At 40.3% G+C, this 25,644-nt stretch overlaps 1 protein-coding gene across 1 annotated transcript in view; it reads left to right on the top strand.

The window, feature by feature from the left end:
• Positions 1-25,644, top strand: part of CCT4 (chaperonin containing TCP1 subunit 4) — a 122,281-nt gene that overhangs the window by 67,502 nt on the left and 29,135 nt on the right. The window contains exon 9 of the mRNA XM_033938228.1: positions 13,913-14,009. Within this exon, the coding sequence (XP_033794119.1) occupies positions 13,913-14,009 (97 nt within the window). The remainder of the gene's footprint in view (positions 1-13,912; positions 14,010-25,644) is intronic.

The following is a 25,644-nucleotide window of genomic DNA, read 5'->3' as shown; positions in this document are numbered from 1 at the left end:
CATGATAGCAAGGCATCACATGATCAAACTTCCTCAGGCCATAAATCAATCTTGCTGTCGTATTCTGCACCAAGGTCAATCTAGCCATATTTTTCTTGGTGCTTTTCAGATAGACTATACTACAATAGTCCAATAAGCCCAAAAGTAGTGACTGAACAAGGATTTTGAAAGCAGCAATCTTAAAATAGGGTCTAATAGTGCATAATTTCCATAGAGTATAATATCCTTTTTGGACCACTGTATCAATCTGATTCTTCATAGTCAGGCATTGATCGAGAACAACTCTCACTTACTGCCAGATACCTATACCCAATGTATCATTCCTTCTACCAGAACCTCTCCAACCCTGAGATGTCTGTCCAGATTAGATTGTAAGCTTTTCTGAGAAGGGATTGTCTATTGAATGTTAAATGTACAGCACTGCATATGCCTTTCAGCACGATAGAAATGATAAATAGTACACTTCTCCCTCCGTATTCGCTGTGATAAGGGATTAACAGAACCGCAAATACTGAAAAACCGCAAATAACTTTTTCCATATGTTGTTTGCTGTTTTCTATTAAAAACCATCGTGAATATGGTGAAACCGCAAATAACATGGTGGGAGACCTGGCCTGTTTCTGAAGAGGCAAAACACGGTGAACAAAGTGCTGGGAATCAGCAATTTTCTCTATGCAAGCTGATGTAATTGGGGGGGAGGAGCCAGCAAGCTAAAGACCGTGAATAATCAAAACCGCGAATACAGAGGGAGAAGTGTAGTAGGATATTAGAGCAGACTATAAATACTAAAATAAATGTCAGTTTGAAGATGATGCTAATTATGTTCAGACGCAAACTTGATGAACAATTTGGTGGTGTTAAAAAGAAAAAATTCATAACCTTCAAGAAAGTATGATCATTTGATTGAGACTGATATGCCAGAAAGCAGATTCTTACAAAGTATGACTTAGATGTTTTTGCCTTGAAACTAGTGATTCATAGAAACATAGAAAATGACAGCAGAAAAGGGCCTCAGCCCATCAAGTCTGCCCACCCTAATGACCCGCCCTCATAACTTCACCCAGCTAGAGATCCCACATGCGTATCCCATTTTTTCTTAGTCTTGCATGCTGCTGGCCTTAATCACCTGCAGTGGAAGTTCATTCCAATGATCGACCGACCACCCTTTCGGTGAAGAAATACTTCCTGGTGTCACCATGAAATTGCCCTCCCCTGATTTTCAGCAGATGCCTTCTTGTGGTCGAGGGTCCTTTAAGAAGGAAGATATCGTCTTCCACCTCGATACGACCCGTGATATATTTAAACGTCTTCCATCTGTAGAATAGGCTTGAAAGCGGGATTCTCAAGTAGGCTTTACATTTATAGTTGAGACATGGATTATAAATCGGAAGAATTCCCCAATAGTTCTCGAAGTTTGTCCTTTGGGTAACAAAATGATTCATGTCTGAGACAAGATAAGAGGGGTGGAGGTTTGGCTTTAATCTATAACAGTGGTCTCAAAACTCGCGGCCCGGGAGCCACATGCAGGTACTATTTTGAGGCCCTTGGTGTGTTTATCATAATCACAAAAGTAAAATAAAAAAGTTTATTCATCATATGTCTCTTTAGCTATAAATTACAATATTATTAAGACTTAGCCAAAAGGAAAGATTTATAAACTATAAAGAGTTTTATCTCATGAAAAATTGTCATTTCTTTAATAAGACATTAACTATTTTTTTCTGAGGCCCTCCAAGTACCTACAAATCCAAAAGGTAGCCCTGAAAAGGGTTTGAGTTTGAGACCACTGATCTATAATGAATTTTATTCAGTTATAATATTACAAGAGACAATAATGGAATCACATTTAGAAATAATTTTTTGTCAACTTAGCAGTATAAACTTCTCCAGTAGTTTGGTCTAATTCTGATCTATAGGCTACCAGGCACTTGGTCAACTGTTTATCAGAGAAAACAGATGAGATGGGCTCATTACATTTTATACAGTTTTATAGTCTTTAAATTTTAGAATGGGACCTATTTCTGTTAAGAATAAATGATTTCAAGTTGAATATAAAAAAAAATCACACTTCCACACAAAATATATTCAAAAAGCCACTGTGCCAGAGGTTATCAAAACAATATCTTATCAATAACGGAGAAAAGACCTCAGTTCTTTCCAGGGATAGTTGTTACCTGGAAAAACTATGTTAGCTATACTGCTACATAAGAAAAAACATCCTTGGTCTACAAAAACTCAGTATGATATTTAATACTATTTAATCATTCATAGCTTTTATCCGTGTTTTATATAACAAATTTCTCTAGCAATTGATAACCTCTGGCACAGTGGCTTTTTAAATATATTTTGTGTGGAAATGTGACCTATTTCTGTTACCCATACTACGGGTCATGCTTTAGATTTTGTGTGATTATATGTCTAATGAAGAGGGGAGTCCATTAGAACATAAGAACTGCCATCTCCGGATCAGACCTTCGGTCCATCAAGTCCGGCGATCCGCACACGCGGAGGCCCTGCCAGGTGTACACCTGTCGTAATTTATAGTCCACCATATCCTTATATGCCTCTCTTAAGGAGATATGCATCTAGTTTGCTCTTGAAGCCTAGGACGGTCGATTCCGCAATAATCTCATCTGGGAGGGCATTCCATGTGTCAACCACTCTCTGAGTGAAGCAGAACTTCCTGACATTAGTCCTGAACCTGTCCCCCCTTAGCTTCATTACATGTCCTCTAGTCCGTGTCAAATTGGACAATGTAAATAATCTTCTCTGCTCTATTTTGTCGATTCCTTTCAGTATTTTGAAGGTCTCGATCATATCCCCACGCAGTCTCCTTTTCTCAAGGGAGAACAATCCTAGTGTTATAAGTCTGTCCTCGTATTCCAGTTTCTCCATACCCTTCACCAGTTTAGTTGCTCGTCTCTGCACCCTCTCCAGCAGTTTTATATCCTTCTTTAGGTAGGGAGACCAATGTTGGACGCAGTATTCCAAGTGTGGTCTGACCATTGCCCTATAAAGCGGCATTATAACTTTCTCCGATCTACTCGAGATTCCTTTCTTTATCATGCCCAACATTCTATTTGCCTTCTTTGCCGCTGCCGCGCATTGTGCCGACGGCTTCAGGGTCCTATCTATCAGTACACCCAGGTTCTTTTCTTGTTCACTCTTCCCCAGAGTTGCACCTGACATTGTATACTCGTATTCCTTATTCTTATTGCCTAAATGCATTACCTTGCATTTCTCCACATTGAACTTCATCTGCCATTTCTCCGCCCATGGTAGACCATGTCTGTTGGGAGCAAGTGGCATAGTCACATTTATTAGCCTTCTTTCTAAAAGCTCCTAAATTGTTGAAAAAATAAAAATCAGTTTGAAAATAAAATGTTTGGTCATGGGAAAATTGATAGAGATCAATTTTGGCAAAATGTAATGGAGAGTTTAGAAAAGAAGAAAGGAAGTATTAGTGTTAGTACTATGATAGATGATTGGAATAACTTGGTTGTTAATGGCTTTAGATAGGATTGCACGAATTAAAGAGATGAAAACTAGAAGGTAAAAGATCTATTCTTGGTTTGATGAGGTTCTGGGAGAACTTGTAGGAGGTTGGCGAGGAAATGGTGGAAAATGAAGGAAGAGGAGCCTTTTTTTTTTTTTTATTAAGAATGGAAAGAGAAATTTGAAGAGTATAAACAGAAAAGGAGTATTATGAAAAAAAGAATTAGTCAGAAAACCAAATTGAGACCATTTTTCAAATTTTTACAGAGCTAAGTTGAATTTTGTTACTTATATAGCAAAAGAGTGTCTACCTATTGCAGACAAGATGGCAAGGTTTGTTTTTTTTTATTCAATCTAAAGTACAGAAGATTAGGATGTGGGGTTTTTTTTTGTTTTTTGTAAAACCAAGTTCCGAAGGACCTACTAGATTATGGTATATGTAATGAAGAATTAGGAATTGCTGGTGACTTATCTGGGCCTACCTTTGCTCGGGTCTCGGAGGAACAGATTTTAAAAGTTTTATCATTCTTATCGAGTAAACATTGTATTTTGGACACTTGTCTTTTCTTATTAAGATCAGTTCCAACAAAAATACTATGTTGGTTGATTTGTTTTGTAAATAAGGTCTTAATTGAGGGTTTATATCCAGGTTAGCTTGCTGATATTGTATTGACGCCAATTCCGAAAGCACTGAATGTGGATTTGAGTACAGTCAAGCATTATCGTCCAGTAGCGAGTATTCCATGGCAGGCAAAATTGTTGGAATTTATAGCGTATCAACAATTTGTTGATTATATATCTCTTCTGAGGTTGCCTACACAACATGGTTTTCGACAGGTCCATAGTATTGAAACTCTTTTATTAATTTTAGTATGTGAGACGAAAGATTGAGATTTTGGAAATCTAACATTATTGCATCAGATATATCTGCAGTGTTTGATTCAATAGATCATAATGTTATAAGCTGTGTAAATTGAGTGCTATTTAATTGGGTGGGAAGGTGTTGAATTGGTTTTCATGTTTTTTAAAGCAATTTTTTAAGCACAAGAAGATATTGTGTTAGAGGAATTAATGTAAATTCAGAGTACAGGAGAGCAAATTGTGGTGTTCTTCAAGGGTCATCTGTCTCATTTGCTTTTTAATTTGTGTATGAATTCTTTGGGTGAATGGTTGACAAATTTAGGCATTTTTATTTTATCTTATGCTGATGATATTTTTATCTTAAGTCCAGAATTGGATAATCTGGAGGAAACTTTTTGAGATTTGTTCAATAGTTGGATAATTGGGCAGCCAATAATTTCTGACAGCTGAATAAATGCAAAATGCCACCCCCCCCCCTTTATGAAGCTAGGTTAGGAGTTTTTTTTAATTGCTAGCCGTCATAGTAAAAGCTCCAACACTCATGAATTCCTATGAGTATTGGAATTTTTACCACCGTGGCTGCATAAAAGGGGGGAGGAGGGGTAAATGAGTTTGTTTTGGTAATCTATATGTGTATAAAGATCAGAAAATAGTACTGAATACTGGAGAAATTCATACGATAGAAGAAAAATCTATGGTTTTGTGAATTTTGGATTGTGGTTTGACATTTGAGAACCAAATAAATGGATTGGTAGTCTCTGTTTTGTTTTGTTTTGTTTTGTTTTGTATTATGTTCAGTTTTGGAGACCCTATCTGGTGAAGGACGTAAGAAGACTTGAAGCAGTTCAGAGGAAGGCGATGAAAATGATAGGAGGCTTGCGCCAGAAGATGTATGAGGAGACTGGAAGCCCTGAATATGTATACTCTAGAGGATAGGAGGGACAGGGGAGATATGATTCAGACATTCAAATACTTGAAGGGTATTAACGTAGAACAAAATATTTTCCAGAGAAAGGAAAATGGTAAAACCAGAGGACATAATTTGAGGTTGAGGGGTGGTAGATTCAAGAGCAGTGTTAAGAAATTCTACTTTACGGAGAGGGAGGTGGATGCCTGGAATGCGCTCCCGAGAGAGGTGGTGAAGAGGAAAATAGTGACTGAGTTCAAAGAAGCGTAGGATGAACACAGAGGATCTAGAATCAGAAAATATTAAATATTGAACCAAGGCCAGTACTGAGCAGATTTGCAGAGTCTGTATATGGCCATTTGGGGGAGGATGGGCTGGAGACGGCTTCAATGGCTGGGAAGGGTGTAGATGGGCTGGAGTAGGTTTTGACGGAGATTTCAGCAGTTGGAACCCAAGCACAGTACCGGGTAGAGCTTTGGATTCTTTCCCAGAAATAGCTAAGAAGAAAAAATTTAAAAAATTTAAATTGAATCAGGTTGGACAGACTGGATGGACCATTCGGGTCTTTATCTGCTGTCATCTACTATGTTACTATGTTTTTTTCATGTTACTATGGTTTTGTTTTTTTTTTTTCATTTTTTCATTTGCATACTGCCTCAGTTGGATACTATAATTCTTTATATTGTGGTGTTAACACTGAATTTGATAAATAGGCTGCAATTGCTTCAAAATATGGCTCTGCATTTGATTTTTAGAGCAAAAAATATGACCAGGTTACTCCTCTTTTGAATTAATTAGATTGGTTGAAGATTGAGAAGAGAGTAAATTTTAAATTGGTTATACTTATATGCTGTATAAATTGTTAAAGGGAATGGGACCAGAAAGTTTAATGAAATATATAACTTTCCCAATAAACAGAGCTACCTTCTGGTATAAACAGTCATTGAGGCTTGGCTATTCTATAAGTTCATATGATGTTTGAAATCTTTTATGAGCATATCTTTTGAGTTTATAGGAACAAAGCTTTGGAATCATCTTCCAACTGCACTAAGAAAAGTTTCTTATTATATCTTTAGAAAATTGTTAATCTTTTTATTTTTAATGATAAATGAATAATTTTGTATGGACATAATATTTTTAAAATTGTTCTTATCTGCCTAGAATCTATTGTGAGAATAATGCAGAATCTAATCTAATCTTCTATTTCTGCGTTACACATACCTAAGCAGGCTCAAGGCGACTTACAAAGAGAAGTGAGAGGGGAGGAGAAATGAGGGAACAGTTGGGCAGGGGAAGATCTGAGATGTTCAAGTGTCAGAGGTAGGTTTTCAGTTTTTTCCAGAATGTGGTGTAGTTGGGTTCCGTTCTGGTCGTTTCAGTGAGGTCATTCCAGGTTTTTACTCCTAGGAAGGTAAGCATGGAATGAAAAATTTGCTTGTATTGGAGATTCTTTGTTGAAGAAGGTTTAGTATTATCCTTTTAAGGGTTCTGTGGGAGGTAGACCATGCCTTTGAGAAGAGCTGGATGAGTGGAGCTACTGAGTTTCCGTGAATTATTTGGTATATTATGCATGAAGTTTTAAATTTTATTCGTGATGGGATGGGTAACCAGAGTAGTTGCTTGATGAAGGCTGATATTGAGTCATATTTTTTTCAGGTTGAAAATTAATCTTACACCTGGGTTTTGTATGAGTTGCATTTTATGGATCAGTGCGGTGTTGATTCCCATGTAGGCAGAGTTACAGTAGTCCAGCTGTGGTAGGATCATCGACTGTACAGCCAGAGCAAAGTCATGCTGATGAAAGTAAGGTCTGATGAGTCTTAGTTGCCTCATGGTGAAGAGGGACTTTTTCCAGATATTAGAGATTGGAGCTTCCATGGTTAGTGTGGAATCAAGAATACAACCTAGGATTTTGGAGATTTTATCGACAGCGAGGGTGTGGCCCGATCGGAGAGTGATGCTTGTCATTGCTGTCTGTTGGGCTGTGTGGAAGTATAAGGTTTTGTTTAGTTTAGTTTTAGCTTGTTGATTGTTGCCCAATTTTGGATTCTTTCAATATTGATTGAGACTTTGTTGATGACATCTGATTGATTGTTGGTTGTGGGGATGAGAATAGAATAGAATTAATGTAATGTGGAGTGGAGTTAGGCAAAAAATTGAAGTGACTGGAAGTTGGATTATCTAAAATATCATTTAAAATGGGGCTGCATGGTAATCGCAGTTAACATTTTGATTTACATGTCATTTACTAATTATGATTAACTTTACTAGCTGCAATTTAATTTTCTTAATCTTAGCATTTTCCTTCTGCCCACGTGTCCAGCATATTGCCCTCCTTCCATTCCTCCCCAACAGCACTTACTAGAAGTTGTGATACCTAGGGCTCTGTCCTAGGACCTCTTATTTTCTCCATCTATACTCATTCCCTTGGAGCTCTGATCTCCTCCCATGATTTTTGATATCGATTTTTTGATACAGACTATTTGCAGATTTACCTCGCTACACCAGAAATCTCTATTGAAACCCAGGCCCGAGTCTTAGCCTGCCTGTCTGACATTGCTGCTTGGATGTCCCACTATCACTTAAAACTAAACATGATCAAAACTGAACTACATATCCTTTCCCCTAAACCCATCTCTCTCGTGATAACACTCTCATCCTCCCTGTCTCTTCAGCTCACACCTCGGGGTATTGTTTGATTCCTCTCTCTTTCTCTGCACAAGTCCAACAGACCGCCAAAATCTGTTTCTTTCCCTAAAATATCTCCAAAATCTGACCCTTCCTCTCTGAGCTTACTATCAAAACCCTTATCACCTCTCGCCTAGACTACTGCAACTTGCTTCTCACAGGTCTTCCACGTAACCGTCTCTCTCACCCACTTAAATCCATTCAAAATTCTACCACATGACTTATATTCTGCCAGAGTTGCCATGACCACACCACCCCTCTCCTCAAGTCACTTCATTGGCTTCCTATCCATTTCTGCCTCCTCCTTTTGACTTACAAAATCCTATTAACTTGAAAGTGCATTCACTCTGCAGCTTCTTTATCGTTCCTCTCTTATCTTTCCCTGTACTTCTCTCCAAGAACTACGTTCACCAGGAAAGTCTCTTAACTGTACCCTTCTCTACTGCCAACTCTGGACTATGTTCCTTCTACCCTGCTGCACCATACACCTGGAGCAGACTGCCTGAGTCAATATATCAAGCTCCGTCCCTGGCAGTATTCAAATCCAGACTAAAAGCCCACATTTTCAAGACTGCTTTTAACTCCTAACCCCCACTCACTTGTAAAGTAACCAAGCCTGAGAAATTCCCAACCCTCTATTTGTCCTGTTTGATTAGATCAGAGGTGGATAACAGAGACTAACATGGTGACTTTCCCACGGCTATTAAGGGGTAACCCGCAGGAACAGTGGAAAAAAAATCAATTGGTTGTCATGAGGGCAAGATTTTTCACCACCCTATGGAGCGGTAAATGGCCTTGTCCCCGCAGTAAAGGATCTACCATGAGTTGCCACCCTTCCCACCCCTCCCGGTCAGCAGTCCCCCCTTGCAATCATGGGTCCAGCAGCAGTTCCCCCTCACGAGTCCAGGGGAGACAGGGGTTTTGTTGATCCTTGCTCTGTATTATTTGTGTTTATAAAATGATAATTTTACAGAATATTGGTTTTTTTTATACTTTAATAAAATAAGCTCAATATAAAATCATAACTATTCGAGGCTTGTGTGGGATGGAATCGGATGGTTTGTGGGGACGGGGCAGGGACCAAGCTCGCAGGGACGGGATAGAGACAGGAATAAATTTTTTTTTCCCTGTGTCATTCTCTAGTGTCCAACTTCGGCCCTTGCCAGGTTGGATTTTCAGGATTTCCCAAGTTAATATGCATGAATCTATTTTCATACAATGGAAGCAGTGCATGCAGATAGATCTCATACAAATTCATTGGGAAATCTTGAAAACCCAATTGAAATGCAGCCTTCGAGGACCGATGATGGCTAATCCTAGATTAGATTGTAAACTCTACTAAGCAGGGACTGTCTCTTGAATGTTTTAAATGTACAATGCTGCAAACGTCTAGCAGTGCTATAGATATGATTAGTAGTAGTGTTACTGATGTCATCTTCATCCCCAGTGCCTTTAGACAGCTACCAAGTCATTGCACTTGGTCAGGTGCTTCTAGGATTGCTGTTTGCACAGAAGTCAGCAAGGAACCAGTATGCAATTTAGGTATTGGGGAGATGGATTAGAGACGGCTAGGGATCAAGAGGAGCCTGTGCTGCTGCTGCTATGGCCCATTGTGGATTAAGAGTCAGATTGAGAGAGACAACAGGATTTTGTGAGTAGAACCTTTACTATTGCTGCTGCTGCTACTACTATTAGTTATTTCTAGAGTGCTACCAGACATGTGCAGCGCTGTACAGAGTCACAAAAGAGACAATCTCTGCTCAAATGAGCTTACTAATCTCCAACTAATCTATCCAGGGGCCTGCTAGTCCAAGCACACTGCTTCAGAAAATATTGACAACTAATGCTTCCATGTTCTGATGGTCCTCCCCATCTCGATGGTCTCCATACCCAAGGCTCCTGGACTCATCACAAGAAAGCTTTGAGCAATTCATAATGCTTTGTGCACATTCCAGAATCATCTCATCAACCATGCAGTGCCAAGTAGTCATGTACTACATGAACAAACGGGTTGGAACAGAGTTTTACCTGCTCTGCCAAGAAGCGATCAAAATCTGGTCTTGGCAGACAAGTTGAGCAGACTCCTGTAGTTGCATGAGTGCTCAGTCAATTCAATCACTCTACATCAGATCTTTGCAACTTGGAGGAACCCCAGAAGTGGATCTCTTTGTTTCTCCCAACAATCACAAACTTCTACTTTTCTGTTCAAGACTCTACACCCCAATTGTCTGGAGTTGGATGCTTTTCTCCTCAACTGGCGAAAGAAGTTCCTTTATGCTTTCCTTCCAATTCCTCTACTCAGGAAAACTCAAACTTCACCAAGAACAAGCCACCATGCTTGATAGCACCTTGGTGGCTACAACAACCATGGTTCCCTCTCCTCTTACAGCTCAGTGTTCAGGAACCCATCACCCTTCAAGATCTTTCCTACCTTGCTGACACAGAACGAAGGGTCTCTCCTTCATCCTAACCTAAGCTCATTAGTTTTCACAGCTTGATTATATCTCTTTCAGCCGCTAAATACATTAGCAATATCCACACCATTGTCAGCCATCATTGATGCTTCTAAAAATCCATCTATTCAGTGCTGCTATTGTTTCAAATGGACTTGTTTCACAGTCTGGATCTAGTGATTTGTTATTGCACCAATCTCCTTTCCTCTTCCATCGGTCCTTGACTACCTTCTGCATCTCCTAAAAACTACTTCACTCAGACAAAAAGCCATTGTCTGTACATACTTTGATTTCAAGATTCATGAAAGGCCTTTTGCATACCAGTCCTCCAATTAAACCTCCTCCAGTGGCTTGGGACCTTAATGTTGTAATTTCAATTATGATGACACCTCCTTTTGAGCCTCTCTTGACTTCATCTCTGTAACATCTAACTTGTAGCTATCAAGTCGGTGAAATTCAAATCCTTGTATCAGATCCACCTTATTCAAGATTCTACCATGACAAGGTAGTTCTTCGAACTCATCTGAAAGTCCTCCCAAAGATCGTCTCAGAATTTCATCTAAACCAGGGGTGGGCAATGTCTGTCCTTGAGGGCCACAACCCAATCCGATTTTCAGAATTTCTCCAATGATTATGCATGAGATGTATTCGGGTACACTGCCTATATTGTATCCAAATAGATTCCATTCATATTCATTGAGGAAACCCTAAAAACTCAGCTGAGTTGAGGACTGAGGTTGTCCACCCTTGATCTAAACCAATCTGTGGTTCTTCCCGTCTTTTTGTCCAAAACCACATTCTCACCTGGTGAAGCTGCACTCTACATATTAGACTGTAAACGTTCTGTTGCCTATTACTTGGATCGCACCAAAACTCACAGGACTTCAACTTAACTGATCTGTCATTTAATTCTAATGGACTAGGAACTCCTATCACCAAAAGAACCATCTCCACATGGTTGGTTGAATGTTATCTCCTTTTGCTCAAGACCATGTTATATGGCATATAAAGTTCTAGCAATGACAACTTTAGTAGACCATCTACATTCCACTCCCATTGAGGACATCTGTAAAGCGGTCACCTAGTTCTCGGTTCATACCATCGCATCTCACTATTGCCTGGACATTCATTCCAGGAGGGATAGTTGGTTTTGGCCAAACAGTTCTACAAAATTTATTTTCCAGTTAGAAGCCAACATCCTTCCAAACCTGTTGTTTTCGCCAGACTCATGGTAATTCTTAATAACCCTCTTCTCCGAGGCATAAGCCTGGCCAGCTAGGGAGTCCCACATGTGAGAATATGCTGCTTACTTGCTCTCAGATAAAGTGAAGTAAGTTACCTGTAGTAGGTGTTATCAGAGGACAGCAGGCAGATATTCTCACAACCCACTCACCTCCAAGTGGGCGGAAAGGCATTCATGCTTGTGTAGTACGGGCATTTTAAAAGATTTTTCATTGTAAAAGTGACAGTACACTTTTACATTGTCCATATCAGGCTCCGTGGATGATGAAATTCACATATGAGAATATCTGCCCGCTGTCCTCAGATAACACCTATAGATAAGTAACTTGCTTTCTTTTCCTAGCCCCCCTCCCCCTGCATGTATCACTTTTAATACTGCTTGTCACAAACAGGGTGACTTTTCTACCTTTTTGACCATCCCTATCCTTTCTAAGTAGATTGTATTGTAGTTCAGTATGTTATCTCCCATTCCAAGGGCGTCATTGAACCATGTCTCTGTGTGATAAATTTGCAGATCATGAACTTTTCTTAGACTGTGAGTATTCATGGTCATTGCTTTCCAGGTACATCTCAATAGCAGTTTAATCTGTATATTTTGTTTAGTCTCAACTTTTCTAGTGGCGTAAAGAAGTGAATTGCTAGGATTGTTGTTTAAATTGTTTCCTTCACTAGTGTTACATCTTTTCTTTAGCTAGGGATGGCCTTAAATGACCTGCTTCCATATGTCAACCTCACCTACTTAAATGCCTAGAAATCTTTTTAAGTAATCTTATACCAATTTTAGATTTGTGAAAAAAGTTTTTAGACCCTAAGCCTACTAGTACTACTTGGGCAATTACTTTGACCTTCCTTCCTCCTTTCACCTGCTATCTTAATGTGTAATAATATGGGCTTTGCATTGTTTGTCGCATCTTATAATGATGCTCAGTATTACCGTATTTTCACGCATATAATGCGCGCGTTATACACGATTTTACAAACCGTGCATAACCTTGCGCGTTATACGCGTGAGCGCGTTTTACAACTTTTTTTTTTCAATCCGATCGGCATCCCCCCTGCGAACCGGCATCCTCCCCCCCCCGCTCGCATCAACCCCCCTCCCCCGCGATCCTACATCCCCCCAGCACCAAACATCTCTTACCCGATTGGGCACCGGCACCAGCACCAATGCACAGGATGTGCCAGAGATTCTCGGAGAGAGCGAGACCAGAAGGCTTTGAGCATGCGCAAATGCTCAAAGCCTAGTCCAGCCCGGCGCAGGAAGAAGGATTATCTCTCCTGCATCGCACCGCCCAGCTCAGCCCAGCCCAGCCCAAACCAACGAGGGAGGATCTTCGGGCACTGGCACGTCCTGTGCATTGGTGCTGGTGCCGGTGCCCAATCGGGTAAGAAATGTTTGGTGCTGGGGGGATGTAGGATCGCGGGGGAGGGGGGGTGACGCGAGCGAGGGGGGAGGATGCCGGTTCGCAGGGGGGATGCCGGATCGGATTGAAAAAAAAAGTTGTAAAACGCGGGTAAGCGAGCGGGGGGGGGGGGATGCCGGTTCGGAGTAAGCGGGAGGAGGTTTTAGCATGCGCGGTATACGCGTGTGCGCGCTATATTAAATTTTTTAAACATAAATTTGTGTTCCCCGCGCGCTATACCCATGTGCGCGTTTTACACGGGTGCGCGTTATATGCGTGAAAATACGGTAACTGTTTGTCCATTTCTTAAGATGATTGCAAACTGCTCTAATGTGTTAAATGAATGGGAGGTATAGCAAAGTCTGTGAATAAACTAATCCATCTTTCTATTAGCCTTGACTCTAGATTTTCTTCTTGGTTCTGAAATGCTTTATTTATTTATTTTTCCCCAATTTTGTTTATAAACAGCTTTGGCATGCCTTGCAAAAGATGGTAAAACTAAAGGCATAAAAAACACATATGGCTGAATATGCTAAGGGTCTATGAGAAAAGATGCCCACTGAATCTGACCTGCAGTGACTTTTTAATGGTAGGGTAATAGTTTGTATTGGAGCCATGCCTCACAACTGTTAAGTATGCCCATATATCGCCATTTAAAAAGAAAAAAAATTTGAACATAAAAATGGTGTCAGTTGTGTATAGGTGATATCTTGAAACATTCCTGCTTCCTGAGAGAATGCAACTTTTAGTAAAAGGGTATGAAAATGTAGAATGTGTCCAGACTTTCACTATACACCAAAAAGAAGAAAATATTTTATTAATTGAGACAGCTAAATCCTGTGCTTTCTTGTGATTGTTTCTAGAGATGCCCTCAGTGATCTGGCTTTACATTTTCTGAACAAAATGAAGATCATGGTGATCAAAGATATTGAGAGAGAAGATATTGAGTTTATATGCAAGGTAAAGACATGCGTTCAATTTTTACAGTTTTATTTTACTTTTTTCTAATAGCTATTTTTATAAAATAAATACTCTTTAAAAAAAGGTACACGTCTCCCTCTAGATTCACGGATTTAGGACTTTTTTTTAATTCTTTATTCATTTTCAAACTTACAATAAGTGCGACATATGTTCAAACAAATTAACAATAAATACATCACTTAATAATCATCATTGGTACAACACATAAACTCTTCCCACCCTTTCCTACCATATAATCAAATATCTTATAGAATATGTAATAGTAAAATAAAACCCCCTCCCCCCCTCACTATTGAACTTGTAAATTTAAGGGAAACAATTTCATCTAAACAGTACAATATTTTGTTAATGGCTCCCACACATCTTGAAATTTCCTGAAACATCCCCGCTGTATTGCAATAAATCTCTCTATTTTATAAACATGACATAAAGAATTCCACCAGAAATTATAATTTAATCTACTCCAATCTTTCCAATTATATGTAATTTGTTGAATGGCAACACCAGTCATGAGTAATAATTTATTATTGTTTGTAGAAATCTGACTTTTTGCTCTCATTGCCATACCAAATAACACAGAATCATATGATAATGCCACTGGGTTATCTAATAAACAATTAATTTGGTCCCAAATTGATTTCCAGAAATTCATAATAAATGGGCAATAGAATAATAAATGATCTAAAGTCCCTGCTTCTAGATGACAGTGCCAACATTTATTAGACATAGAGCTATCCAATTTTTGTAACCGAACAGGGGTCCATAACGCTCTATGTAACAGAAAAAATCAAGTTTGTCTCATCGATGCCGACACTGTACATCTCATTCTCCAAGACCCAATTCGTGGCCATTGAGATGCAGTAATTTGATGCTTAATCTCAATGCTCCAAATGTCTCTTAGACCAGTGTTTAATTTCTTTTTAATAAGTCCATTTAATAATTTATACCACTGGGTGGCCTGGTGACCCAAGAAGTCTGCCTGAAAACATAGGAACTCCATACTATATTGATTATTAAGGTTTTTCCAGTCTGGTAACCCCCCGCCTGAATGGCATACTTCAGTTGCAACCATCTAAAACTTTCTGATTTATTAAGTCCATATTTATGTTGTAACTGTGAAAATTGAAGCATATTACCATTAGAAATATCATCATCTAATATACGTATTCCTGCTATCATCCAATGCTTCCAGACAAGCCTTTCTCCGCCAATTTGAATCTTGGAGTTCACCCATATAGATTGATTTGTAGATTTGTAAATTGGAATAGTTGTTAAATTGCTTACATAACGCAATGTTTTCCATGTATCAGCTAATATTCTGTTATCTTTACTGTAACTAGGTATTTTGATACTGAGCACATGGCAAAGGCGCAATGGAGATATGAGTTGCCATTCTAACCACAACCAATCTGGGAGTTTTTCCATGAGCTCTGGGAGGACCCATTACATACCCTGGTGCAAAATATAGGCTTGATGATACCTATAAAAATTGGAAAATTTACCCCTCCCTCTGAAATTGGTCTTTGTAAAGATACCAAGGCCACTCTAGGAATTTTAACCAGCCAAATAAATTTTAAAAGAATGTTATTTAATTTTTTATAAAAGGACCCTTGAAAATAAACCAGCAACATACCCATCTGATAACAAACCACAGGCAAAATCATCATTTTAATAGTTTGGACTCTCCCCCACCATGAAAGATGTAAAGGATTCCATTGCTCACACATTTCTATAACCTTCTGCAATAACGATTTTTCATTTATTTTCATTGTTTCTTCCAACGTATTTTTAATCCAAATGCCTAAATACTTTATTCCATCCTCCCTCCAAAGAAAGGGAAATGAATCAAGCAAACCCTTTGTACAATGAACATTGAGTGGAAGAATTTCTGATTTACTCCAATTTATCTTGTAACCTGAAAATTTTCCAAATTTCTCAATCATTTCAAGTAAGCACGGAATGGTTGTCTCAGGATTTCTCAAATAGAGCAAAATATCCGCATAAGCCGAGACCTTATATTCCCAATCTCTATGAGGAATACCCTGAATCTCCTTCTCTTTGTAAGTTTATAAACCCTGACCCACCCTAGCCTCCCAGACCTCTCCATACCTTACCTGATGGTGAAGCAGGGCAGGAGCAATCTTCCTACGCTTCTGCCCTGTATGAAGCTGTGAACAAAAATGGCTGTTGTGAGTTCCCATGGTCTCACGAAAGTACAGCAGGAACTCACGGTAGCCATTTTTGTTCACAGCTCTGCACGGGACAGAAGCATAGGAAAATCGCTTCTGCCCCTCTTCCCTGCTATACCATCAGGTAAGGTGTAGAGAGATAGGCGTAGGTCAGAGTCGACCCTAAAGTTATTCACGGGTCAGCTCTTCCCCTAGCCCCTTCAAATTTGGAGGGGAAAGTATACTTCTAGTGCAATAGGGGTGGTATGCTGAACCATAGGCGGTTGTCCATCTGTGCTCATGAGCATACTGCAGAAGATGTCAATCACAGCTTTTCAATTCTCCGTGGTATCTGCTGCTCCCTTCAGTTTTTCCTTCTGCAAGCAAGCATGAAGGTGTCGTTCTGATCTGCTGTTTATTTCTTTTGTTTATTTTCCAGTTCAGGGTTTTTACGCAGCTCAAGGGACTGCTGTGCCTGCTTGGAGACGAACAGACTTTAGTCTGCAGCTGGCAGATGTATTCTTTGGGGATCTGTGCAGCCAGCTTGCTAAAGATTTGTGAAACTCAGTGTAGTGCTGCTTTTGCTGGCTTTCTCCTTGTAGAGTTTGCTTGCTCATGTTTGGGGGGGGGGGGGGGAGGGAGAAAGCCCTGAACGACAGCCAGGAGCTCTGTGTGGCTAGCCAGTCAGTCATGAGCTCCAGCTGCTTCAATCAGCATTGTGATATTGGCACTTCTGGGGCTTGTAGATTTTGTAGCATATTGATGGCAACAGAGATGCAGTTTCCAGGATGCAGGACACTTATTACCTTCTTTGAATCAGATCTTGCTAGACTTCATTGAAGCTTATATATTCCTGTTTGTCAGCTTATCAGGATTTTCTCCATTTTGCAGTTCTAGAGCACCATTTCCAATTTGTAGTCTTTCGTTTGGCTTAGCTGTAGCATCCAGAACATTTTCCAAGGTAATGGTAGTTGTCACCCCTTCCTTGTGGGCAGAAGAATTTTAATTCATCCTGCATAAGGGTCGCTGGTTGAGTGGTAGTATGTCTCTAAAATCTTGGGGGCCCCTATACAACAATATTGAATGTAAATAGGACATGATACTTTGTTTACTCAATTCTCAGTTTGGTTTTCTTTCTCTAATAGATCTTGGGAGGAGGAGGGGGAGGGAGTGTTTTTTTCTCACCATCTAGCAATTTCTTGTTATAAAAATGCGTTTAAAAAAAATCTAGAATGTGGTAGTCAGCTAAACCAAATGTGAACTTTGACTGTTTCAAACTGTGAAATATTTGGAAGCATTGTTCAATACACAGCAGAGTGGAGTGTGTGTTCCTGAGCAGAGTTAACAAGTTGCAGGCCCAAGTAAATAAAGAATGATTCATGAAAACAGCCTGACCACATAGGACTTTCTGCTAATTTTGAACTCAATAGCAGTGATGTTGGACTTCATACTGTGGATGAGAACTCGTGCAACCTCTGCAGAGAGCTCTATTACAGTGTTTCTCAACTCTGTCTTGGAGTACCTCCTTGCCAGTCATGTTTTCAGGATATCCACATTGAACATGCATGAAAGAAATTTGCATATAATGGAGGCAGTGTATGCATATCAAGTTTATGCTATTCATTATGGATATTCTGAAAACCTGACTGGCAAGGGGATATACCAGGACCGAGTTGAGAAACCCTGCTCTATTACACCACCAGTTGCCATTATTTTGCCCCTTAAGGAAGATAGGAAAACTCTGGTATGGTTGTTGCAAGCATCCAGCTTGGCACAAGGGATTGAGTGTGGAATCTCCAAACAGAATAAAAATAACTATGGATGCAAGTCTTAGTGGCTAGGGAATATGTTGACTGGGCCCAGGAGTACTGGTCTCAAGTAGAATCTGCATAGTCCATCAGTCATCTGGAAACGAGAACTAGTTTTAATAGTTTTCAGCCATGCTGCTGATTCTGTTACATCCACTCCAGAGTCAGTATGATAGGTGTTTTATCTCAACCTGTGAACCAGGTCTTGCAGAAAACCACATACTTTTTTCTCTCTGCTCCACCCACTTAGCTGATGAGCACAGAGCCCCCTTACAGTTTTTATTTCTGCAAGTGAATTGTGCAGAAGTGCTTCGGATCTGCTCAGCTTATCTTAATTTTTTGCTTTAGTTTGCCCTTGCTTTGGTGCCTTGAGACCTCTTTTGGAGGGGTTCTCTCTCTGGGAAAGAAAGCAGTTTGCGGAGTTGGACTGTAGCTTCACAGGTGGATCTGTGGAGCCAGTCTGCTGTTTCACCTCTTAACTTGGGATCCATTCCCATGGGAGCAAGTTTGCTCCTTGACCTTGCCAGAGGCTTAAGCATAGGCCAGAGGTACAGGCTGTATGCATCCTGAGTAAGAGCCCTCAGGGTATCAGGGGGCTTTTCCCTGCCCCCCTGGTTGTGTGGCGCATTCCCATGGGGGTGAAGGGGTCCATCTGATTGGTAGTCTGAAGCTGAGTGTGGAGAAAATTTGAGGCAAAAATTCCCTTCCCTTCACTGCAGCTACAAGATAGAACTGAAAGGCAAGCACTTGGAGACTGCCCAATTACTTTTTATGGGAGAATCGGGGGGAGGGGGGACTGGATCTAAAAATGTGGTTTTTAGCACTTTCTGGAGTAGGGTACAGATCTCAACCCAAAGATATCAGTCTCCAAAATAAGACAAAAGTTGATGTTGAAAGAGAGAAAAGGGATCTTGGCAACCCTACAGACAAATAAATAATCCCTGTAATGATCTGGTTTTCATTGTCTTTCATTGATCCCAAAAATTTTCCATTTAACTGAATCATATATTAAATGATTTTAACTTTAGATGTACATGTTATTCTTTCAAGTTTTATTTTCATATTGATATTTTTTATATTATTTTATATGTATGCTTTATCAACGGAAATCAGTCACTTGCTAACTTTGAAAAGTACTTGTATATTCCTTCAGAGCACCTTACAGAATATCAGCAAACTATTCACACTCTTTCACAGACTAGAAAGTATATAGCAAGGTCAGCTTATGATACTTTGAGATGTCATCCAGAGCATTTGCTATGTTTGTGGCTATGAGATGTCTAGCTTGGCTAAGAGTCTCTGATATGGACTTCAATCTTCAGGATAGATTAGCCAGTATTCCATGTTTAGGAGAAGAACCTTTTGGCGATTCCATTGAGGCAGCCACACAAAAATTGACAAAACATGAAAAGAATTGGAATTCTTTAGTCAGAACAAAGACTAAGCCTCATGCTTCACAGTAGTCTGCTAAGCCTTCTTATTCATATCAAAGGCAATATACTTTTTCATATATATATATATATATATCATTTTATATTCTGCATATCACGGTATAGCAGTATATAAGAAATAAAATAAATAAATAAAATCTTATAATTCTATGTGGATTACAAATTATTCAGTTACTCAAGCATTTTTCCCTAACTGTCCCGGTGGGCTACCACTCTAACTAATGTACTAGGGCAATGGGGATTAAGTAGCTTGCCCAGGGTCACAAGGAGCAGTACAGGATTTGAACCCACAACCTCAGGGTGCCAAGGCTGTAGCTCTAACCACTGCATCACACACTCCCAGCTCTAACCACTGCATCACACACTCCCACTTTACTTCTAAACTTTCTGCTTCTAGACCACCACCACAAAAGAAGCAAAAACAACAACGGCCTCAGAAAGCACAGGCGGCAGCTCCTCAAAAACCTTCTCAGTCCTTTTGATATGCTTATGGAGAGCATAGTTGCTGTTCCCCTATCCCAGCCTCTTCCTCAACCAATTGGAGGTTGTCTACAATTCTACCATCAACTTTGGACTCTAATAACAACCGACCTGTGGGTTCTCAAAGTTATCAAAGAAGATTACTCTCTTCATTTTGTCACTATACTTCAAAATCATCCAAGAGAGTCATCTTTCAACCCTCAGCAGAAGTCCCTTCTTTGGGAAATAGAGGCTCTGCTTCCATTAAATGCCATAGAGGTAGTACCCCCTTCTCAGAAAAATCAAGGGTTCTACTCCAGGTATTTTCTCATGATTTATATGTTTACTATGCTGAGAACCTTTTTGAGAGTGTGGATTGATGATATTGTTTTTTCTCAAGTGGGCTTGTGTTAGTTGGGCCACCCTTTATGAAAACAGGAAGTTGTGTCAGAAGAGAGAGTCCAGGTCAGAGGAAAGGCTGATGCTGACCACAGGTAACTTTGAGTAGGGCCTCTGCTCGGAGATTGTTTTATGGTGCTCAGTAGTGGTTTGTAGAATCCAGGCAAGCTCAACCTTCAGGTTCCCAACCCACATCGACCTCCAAGAAGTCCCAGTGAAGTCAGGCCAGTCACCAAATTCCTATAGATAGGAGGACAGTTGTTAGCGTACTGGGAGGCCTGGGCAAGGATTAAGTACTGGACATCATTTTGAGAGATCTACAAGTTCAAATTCTTTCGTCCCCTACGTGATCACTTTGTGGACTCTCCAGCTGGACTGCCAGAGAAGCAATCAAGGCCTGAACAATTGTAGAATGGCTCATGGATATTCAAGGAAAAGGAGCAGATCGTGCCTGGTCACCTCTTTTTTGATAACAATTAAAATAACACATGCAAAGTAGTCACACAAGTAAATGACGAATGTTAGGCTTGAATTATGGACTCATTATGGATTCAACACAGACTGTGTTTCGGCTAATATGCCTGCATCAGGAGTCCGGAATGAAAACAGCTATCGCACGTAGTATCAAGCCAAAGGTAAAATGTTCTGAGTTTTCTCGGACAATGCCTGTTGAGAATGGAGGCCCAGTTATTGTTTCGCTGGACAGAAGTCCACCTGCAAGCTCTATAAGCAGCACAGGTAATAGGCATGGACAGTATACAAGCCGACTATCTCAGCCAGCAGACCTTGGGCTCCGGGGAGTAGTCTTTGTCCTGGAAGGCCTTCAACAGCCAAGATTCAAGCCTGGAAATAATAATAATAATTTTATTTTTATATATCACCTAACTAGCAGTTCATAGCTGAATTCACTAGTAGAACCTTAGCTAGAGAAAGAGCTGTTGTACTTGTTTTCCCCATGGCCCATGATAAGCCGGGTCATTCACAGAATATCAGCCACCCAGGGTTGGTAATTCTGGTTGCTCCAGATTGGTCGTGTCAGTCATACATGGATATGGTTCAGCTACAGAGGTACAAGTGTTTCAAAACTGCCTCTTCCTTCAACTTCTCTTGCAGGGTCTAATTGCCCTGAAAGATCCAGAACGCTTTAGGCTTATGGTATGGCTCTTGAGCACACCTTAGTGTGGAAGGACTACTCAAAGGTGCTGTCGCAGCCTATGCTAGGACCTGAAAAATGTTTCAGTGCTGGTGTGCTAAGCTGAAGGTGGAGCTCTTTAAGACTCTGATGTCCTTAGTCCTGACATTTCTTCAAGGCAGACTCGAAGTGGTCCTGGAAGTTTGTTCCCTTACAGAGCAGGTGGTGGGCCTCTTGTGCTTTAGGGCTCAAGTGGAGAAAGTTTCTTTAGGCTCTCATCCTGTGGGAGCTGTATTTTTTAGAAGGGAGAATTGCAGCTGCATTCTCCTGTGCAACAACCTTTCCAAATGTAGAATCTTAACATTGTTTTGCATGCCTTCAGTAAGGCCCCTTAAGAGCCCCTTAAGAGCCCTTAGAAGAGACTTTGCTGATGTATCTTACTGTTAAGATACATTATATTACATTACATTAGTGATTTCTATTCCACCATTACCTTGCGGTTCAAGGCGGATTACATCCAAACTAAAACAAGAATTACATTTCAACTTTGAAGTAATAGATTAAACGATGAGATAAAATTTTAAGGGAGAATTATGGGTTTTAGATAATGTTTGGTAACTAGAAAAATTAGAGAGTACTAAGGGTTTATAGAGTGTTGGATGTTGGGTTAGGATTGTTGTGCTGGATATGTTTAACGTGTTTTTTGAAGAGTATGGTTCATTTCTTTCTTGAAGGTTTTGTAATCTGTGGATGAAGATAACAAGAGTGGTGATTTGTTTGTCCAACTTAGCTGCTTTGGAGGCTATTAGATTGTCAAAGTTTTTTTGTTTGACATTTTTGGATGGTGGGTAATAGAATAGTGAATGCGTTCTTCTGTGTCTGATTGAGGAGGATTGATTTAGTCTGTTATTCCAGTAAGTTGGGCTTTCTCCGTTGATAGCCTTGTAAAGTAAGCAGTAGAATTTGAAGTTCCCTCTCGCTTCTATTGGAAGCCAATGCGAGTCATGGTATGCCTCTGTGATATGGTCATATTTTTTTAGTGAATAGACAAGTCTCAGAGCTGTATTCTGCACCGTCTGCAATTGCTTCATCATGGTTGCGGGACATGGTAGGTATAGTATGTTGCAGTAGTCCAGCAAGGATTAGAGATTGTACCAGTAGTAGGAATTGCTTCTTTTCGAAGAATGATCGGATTTTTCTCAGATTTCTCATGGTCATGAATGATGTCTTTATTATTTTGTTAATTTGGGGTTGCATTTTACAGCTTCTGTCAATCGTGATTCCAAGCAATTTTAAAGTAGGTTGTATTGGGTATGAAAATGAATTTATTACAAGATTAGTTAACGTTGGAGTTTTGTCATTTTCAAGTAGAATGAAATTTGTTTTGTCAGGGTTAAGTTTTAATTTGTGCTCTGTCATCCATATAGCCACTGATTAATATGCCACTGATTCGAGGGTTCTGTGTATTGTGTTTGCTATTAAGGATTCTGGTTGGATGAAGGGTAGAAGAATAGTGATGTCATCTGCGTAGCTGTATGAAATTATGCCAAGATTATCCAGGTAGTAGCTGAGGGAAGCTATATATACCGTATTTGCCGGCGTATAAGACGACTGGGCATATAAGACGACCCCCCCAACTTTTACAGTTAAAATATAGAGTTTGTTATATACTCGCCATATAAGACTACCCCTTCTTCCGCACACCTTCTGCACAACAAATAAAACTTAAAAGAACATCAGAATTTATTTCAACAATTTTAATTAATTCACTAAAGCTGAATAGAACAATAAACCCATGGGAGCTGCCATGCTATTTGTTTTCTAAACTGTTAACCAAACTGAAACTGTCAATGATAGAAGGAAGATAACACATAGAGGGAGAGAGCAAGTGCCGGGCAAGTCCCTAGCAAGTTTGCTGGCATGACAGTTTCCCTTTAAAAGCCTTCAAAAGCCTCCTGTTCGCCCCCGCAACTTCCTTAAGGGCTAGACTCCACACACGGCCGCATGTGCGAGAGACGTAGTAAAGAGAAAAGGGGTGGGGCCAGAGCGCCGCTGCTTCCCGCTGCGCAGAATGAAGGAGCTGGCACCCTTGTCACACTGATGTCCCGCCATGGCCCCGCTGATGTCCCGGCAGGTTTACTAGTACCGTAAGCACCGTAAGGAAGGAGATGTTAGGGCATGTAAAGTAGAGAGTTGCGCGGGGACAGAAATCCCACCCGTCCCTGCCAAAGTCCCACCTGTCCCCGCGAGGAATCCCCTCCGTCCCCGCCCGTCCCTATAAACTTCAGAAATAGTTATTTCATTTAATTATGCTACTGAATTAAAGGCTCTGGTAGAAACCCATTTACAAATAAGCAAAAAGACTTTATTAATTTGAAAATATTAATTGGGAAGAATACATACTTTGTAAACGGGTTTCTACCAGAGCCTCTAATGTTTATAAATTTTTATCAACACAACTAATATACTACTTTATCCTGAAGCAAAAAAAAAAAAAAAAGAAATAGAATTCTTTTCCTACCTTTGTTGCCTGGTTTCTGCTTTCCTCATGTTCTCATTCAATTCCTTCCATCCACTATCTCTCTTCCTTCTGCATCTTCCATTTGCTCTGTTACTGTGCCTCTCCCTTCCAAATTGGTCTGGCACCCATCTTCTTCTCTCCGCTCCCCCCATAGTCTGGCATCTGTCTTCTTCCCTGCCAGCGTCTTCTCCCTACTCTCTCTTCCTCATTTCCTTTGTGTCCTTCTCCCCCCCATCTTCCCCATGTCCTTTCAGCGTCCTTCTCCCTCTCTGTCTTCCCCATGGCCTTTCAGCGTCCTTCTCCACCCCTTTGTCTTCCCCATGTGCTTTCAGCATCCTTCTTCCCCCCTCTGTCTTCCACAAGTGCTTTCAGAGTCCTTCCCCCCCGCCCTTCCCATGGCCTTTCAGCGTCCTTCTCCACCCCTTTGTATTCCCCCATGTGCTTTCAGCGTCCTTCTCCCTCCTCTGTCTTCAAGTGCTTTCAGAGTCCTTCCCCCCCCTCCTGTCTTCACCATGGCCTTTCAGCGTCCTTCTCCCCCCTCCTTCTCTACCGCCCCGGGTGCAGCACAGCCGGCCAGGTCCCCTTACTTTTGTGGCACTTCCCCGACCGACCGACAACAGCCCCGGTCCGACAAACCTCCCTGCCCTTAACCGCGAATCTAAATTACCTTCTTACAGCAGCTGTAAGAAGGTAATTTAGATTCGCGGTTAAGGGCAGGGAGGTTTGTCGGACCGGGGCTGTTGTCGGTCGGTCGGGGAAGTTTCCCTATATATGTGTATATATATATATATATATATATATATATATATATATATATATATAGTTTCCCTATATATATATATATATATATATATATATATATATAGTTTCCCTATATATGTGTGTATGTATGTATGTGTGTATATATATATATATATATATCCCCTATATATATAACCTCTATATATATATATATATATATATAAATAACCAATTGATTTCGAATAAGTAGGTGTAGTGATCCTTGGGGAACTCCGAAGGGGTTGGACCAAGGTTCTGATTTTTCTTGCATTGTTTTGACTCTGTAAGTTCTTGATTGTAGGAGTCCTTTAAACCATGCAAGTACTTTGCCAGAGATTCCTATTGAGTCGAGAGTTTGTAGAAGCATGTCGTGTTCGACCAAGTCAAAGGCTGCAGAAAGGTCTAATTGTATCAGCAGTATTTTTTTGCTTGTACTGAGGTGTTGTCTTGCAGTGTCCATTAATGTTCCTAGAAGTGTTTCTGTGCTGTATTTGGCTCGGAATCCTGATTGTGTGGGGTGGAGTATGTTGTGATTCTCTAGGAAAGAGGCTAGAGTTTTGGCTATGAGACCTTCCATCAGTTTAATGTACAATGGGATTGAGGCAATGGGTCTGTAATTGGATGGTTGGTCTGTTGCTCCTTTAGGGTCCTTTAATATCGGAGTTATTATGATTTCACTGAGTTCTGGTGGGAAATAATCCTCTAGTAGTGAAGAGTATATCCATTGTAGAAGCAGGGAGCGGAATAATGTGCTTGATGTTTTCAGTAGGTATATGGGGCAATGGTTGAGGTCACAGGCTGCATGGCTATATTTATTATAAAGATTGTTGAATTCTGTCTAATCTATAGGTGAGAAATGGGACCAGGTTCTATCTGCTGCAACTGATTCTTTATCT

The sequence above is a fragment of the Geotrypetes seraphini genome, chromosome 3 (genome assembly GCF_902459505.1).
Source record: "Geotrypetes seraphini chromosome 3, aGeoSer1.1, whole genome shotgun sequence".
Taxonomy (NCBI): domain Eukaryota; kingdom Metazoa; phylum Chordata; class Amphibia; order Gymnophiona; family Dermophiidae; genus Geotrypetes; species Geotrypetes seraphini.
This window is presented reverse-complemented; position numbering and strand designations above follow the sequence as displayed.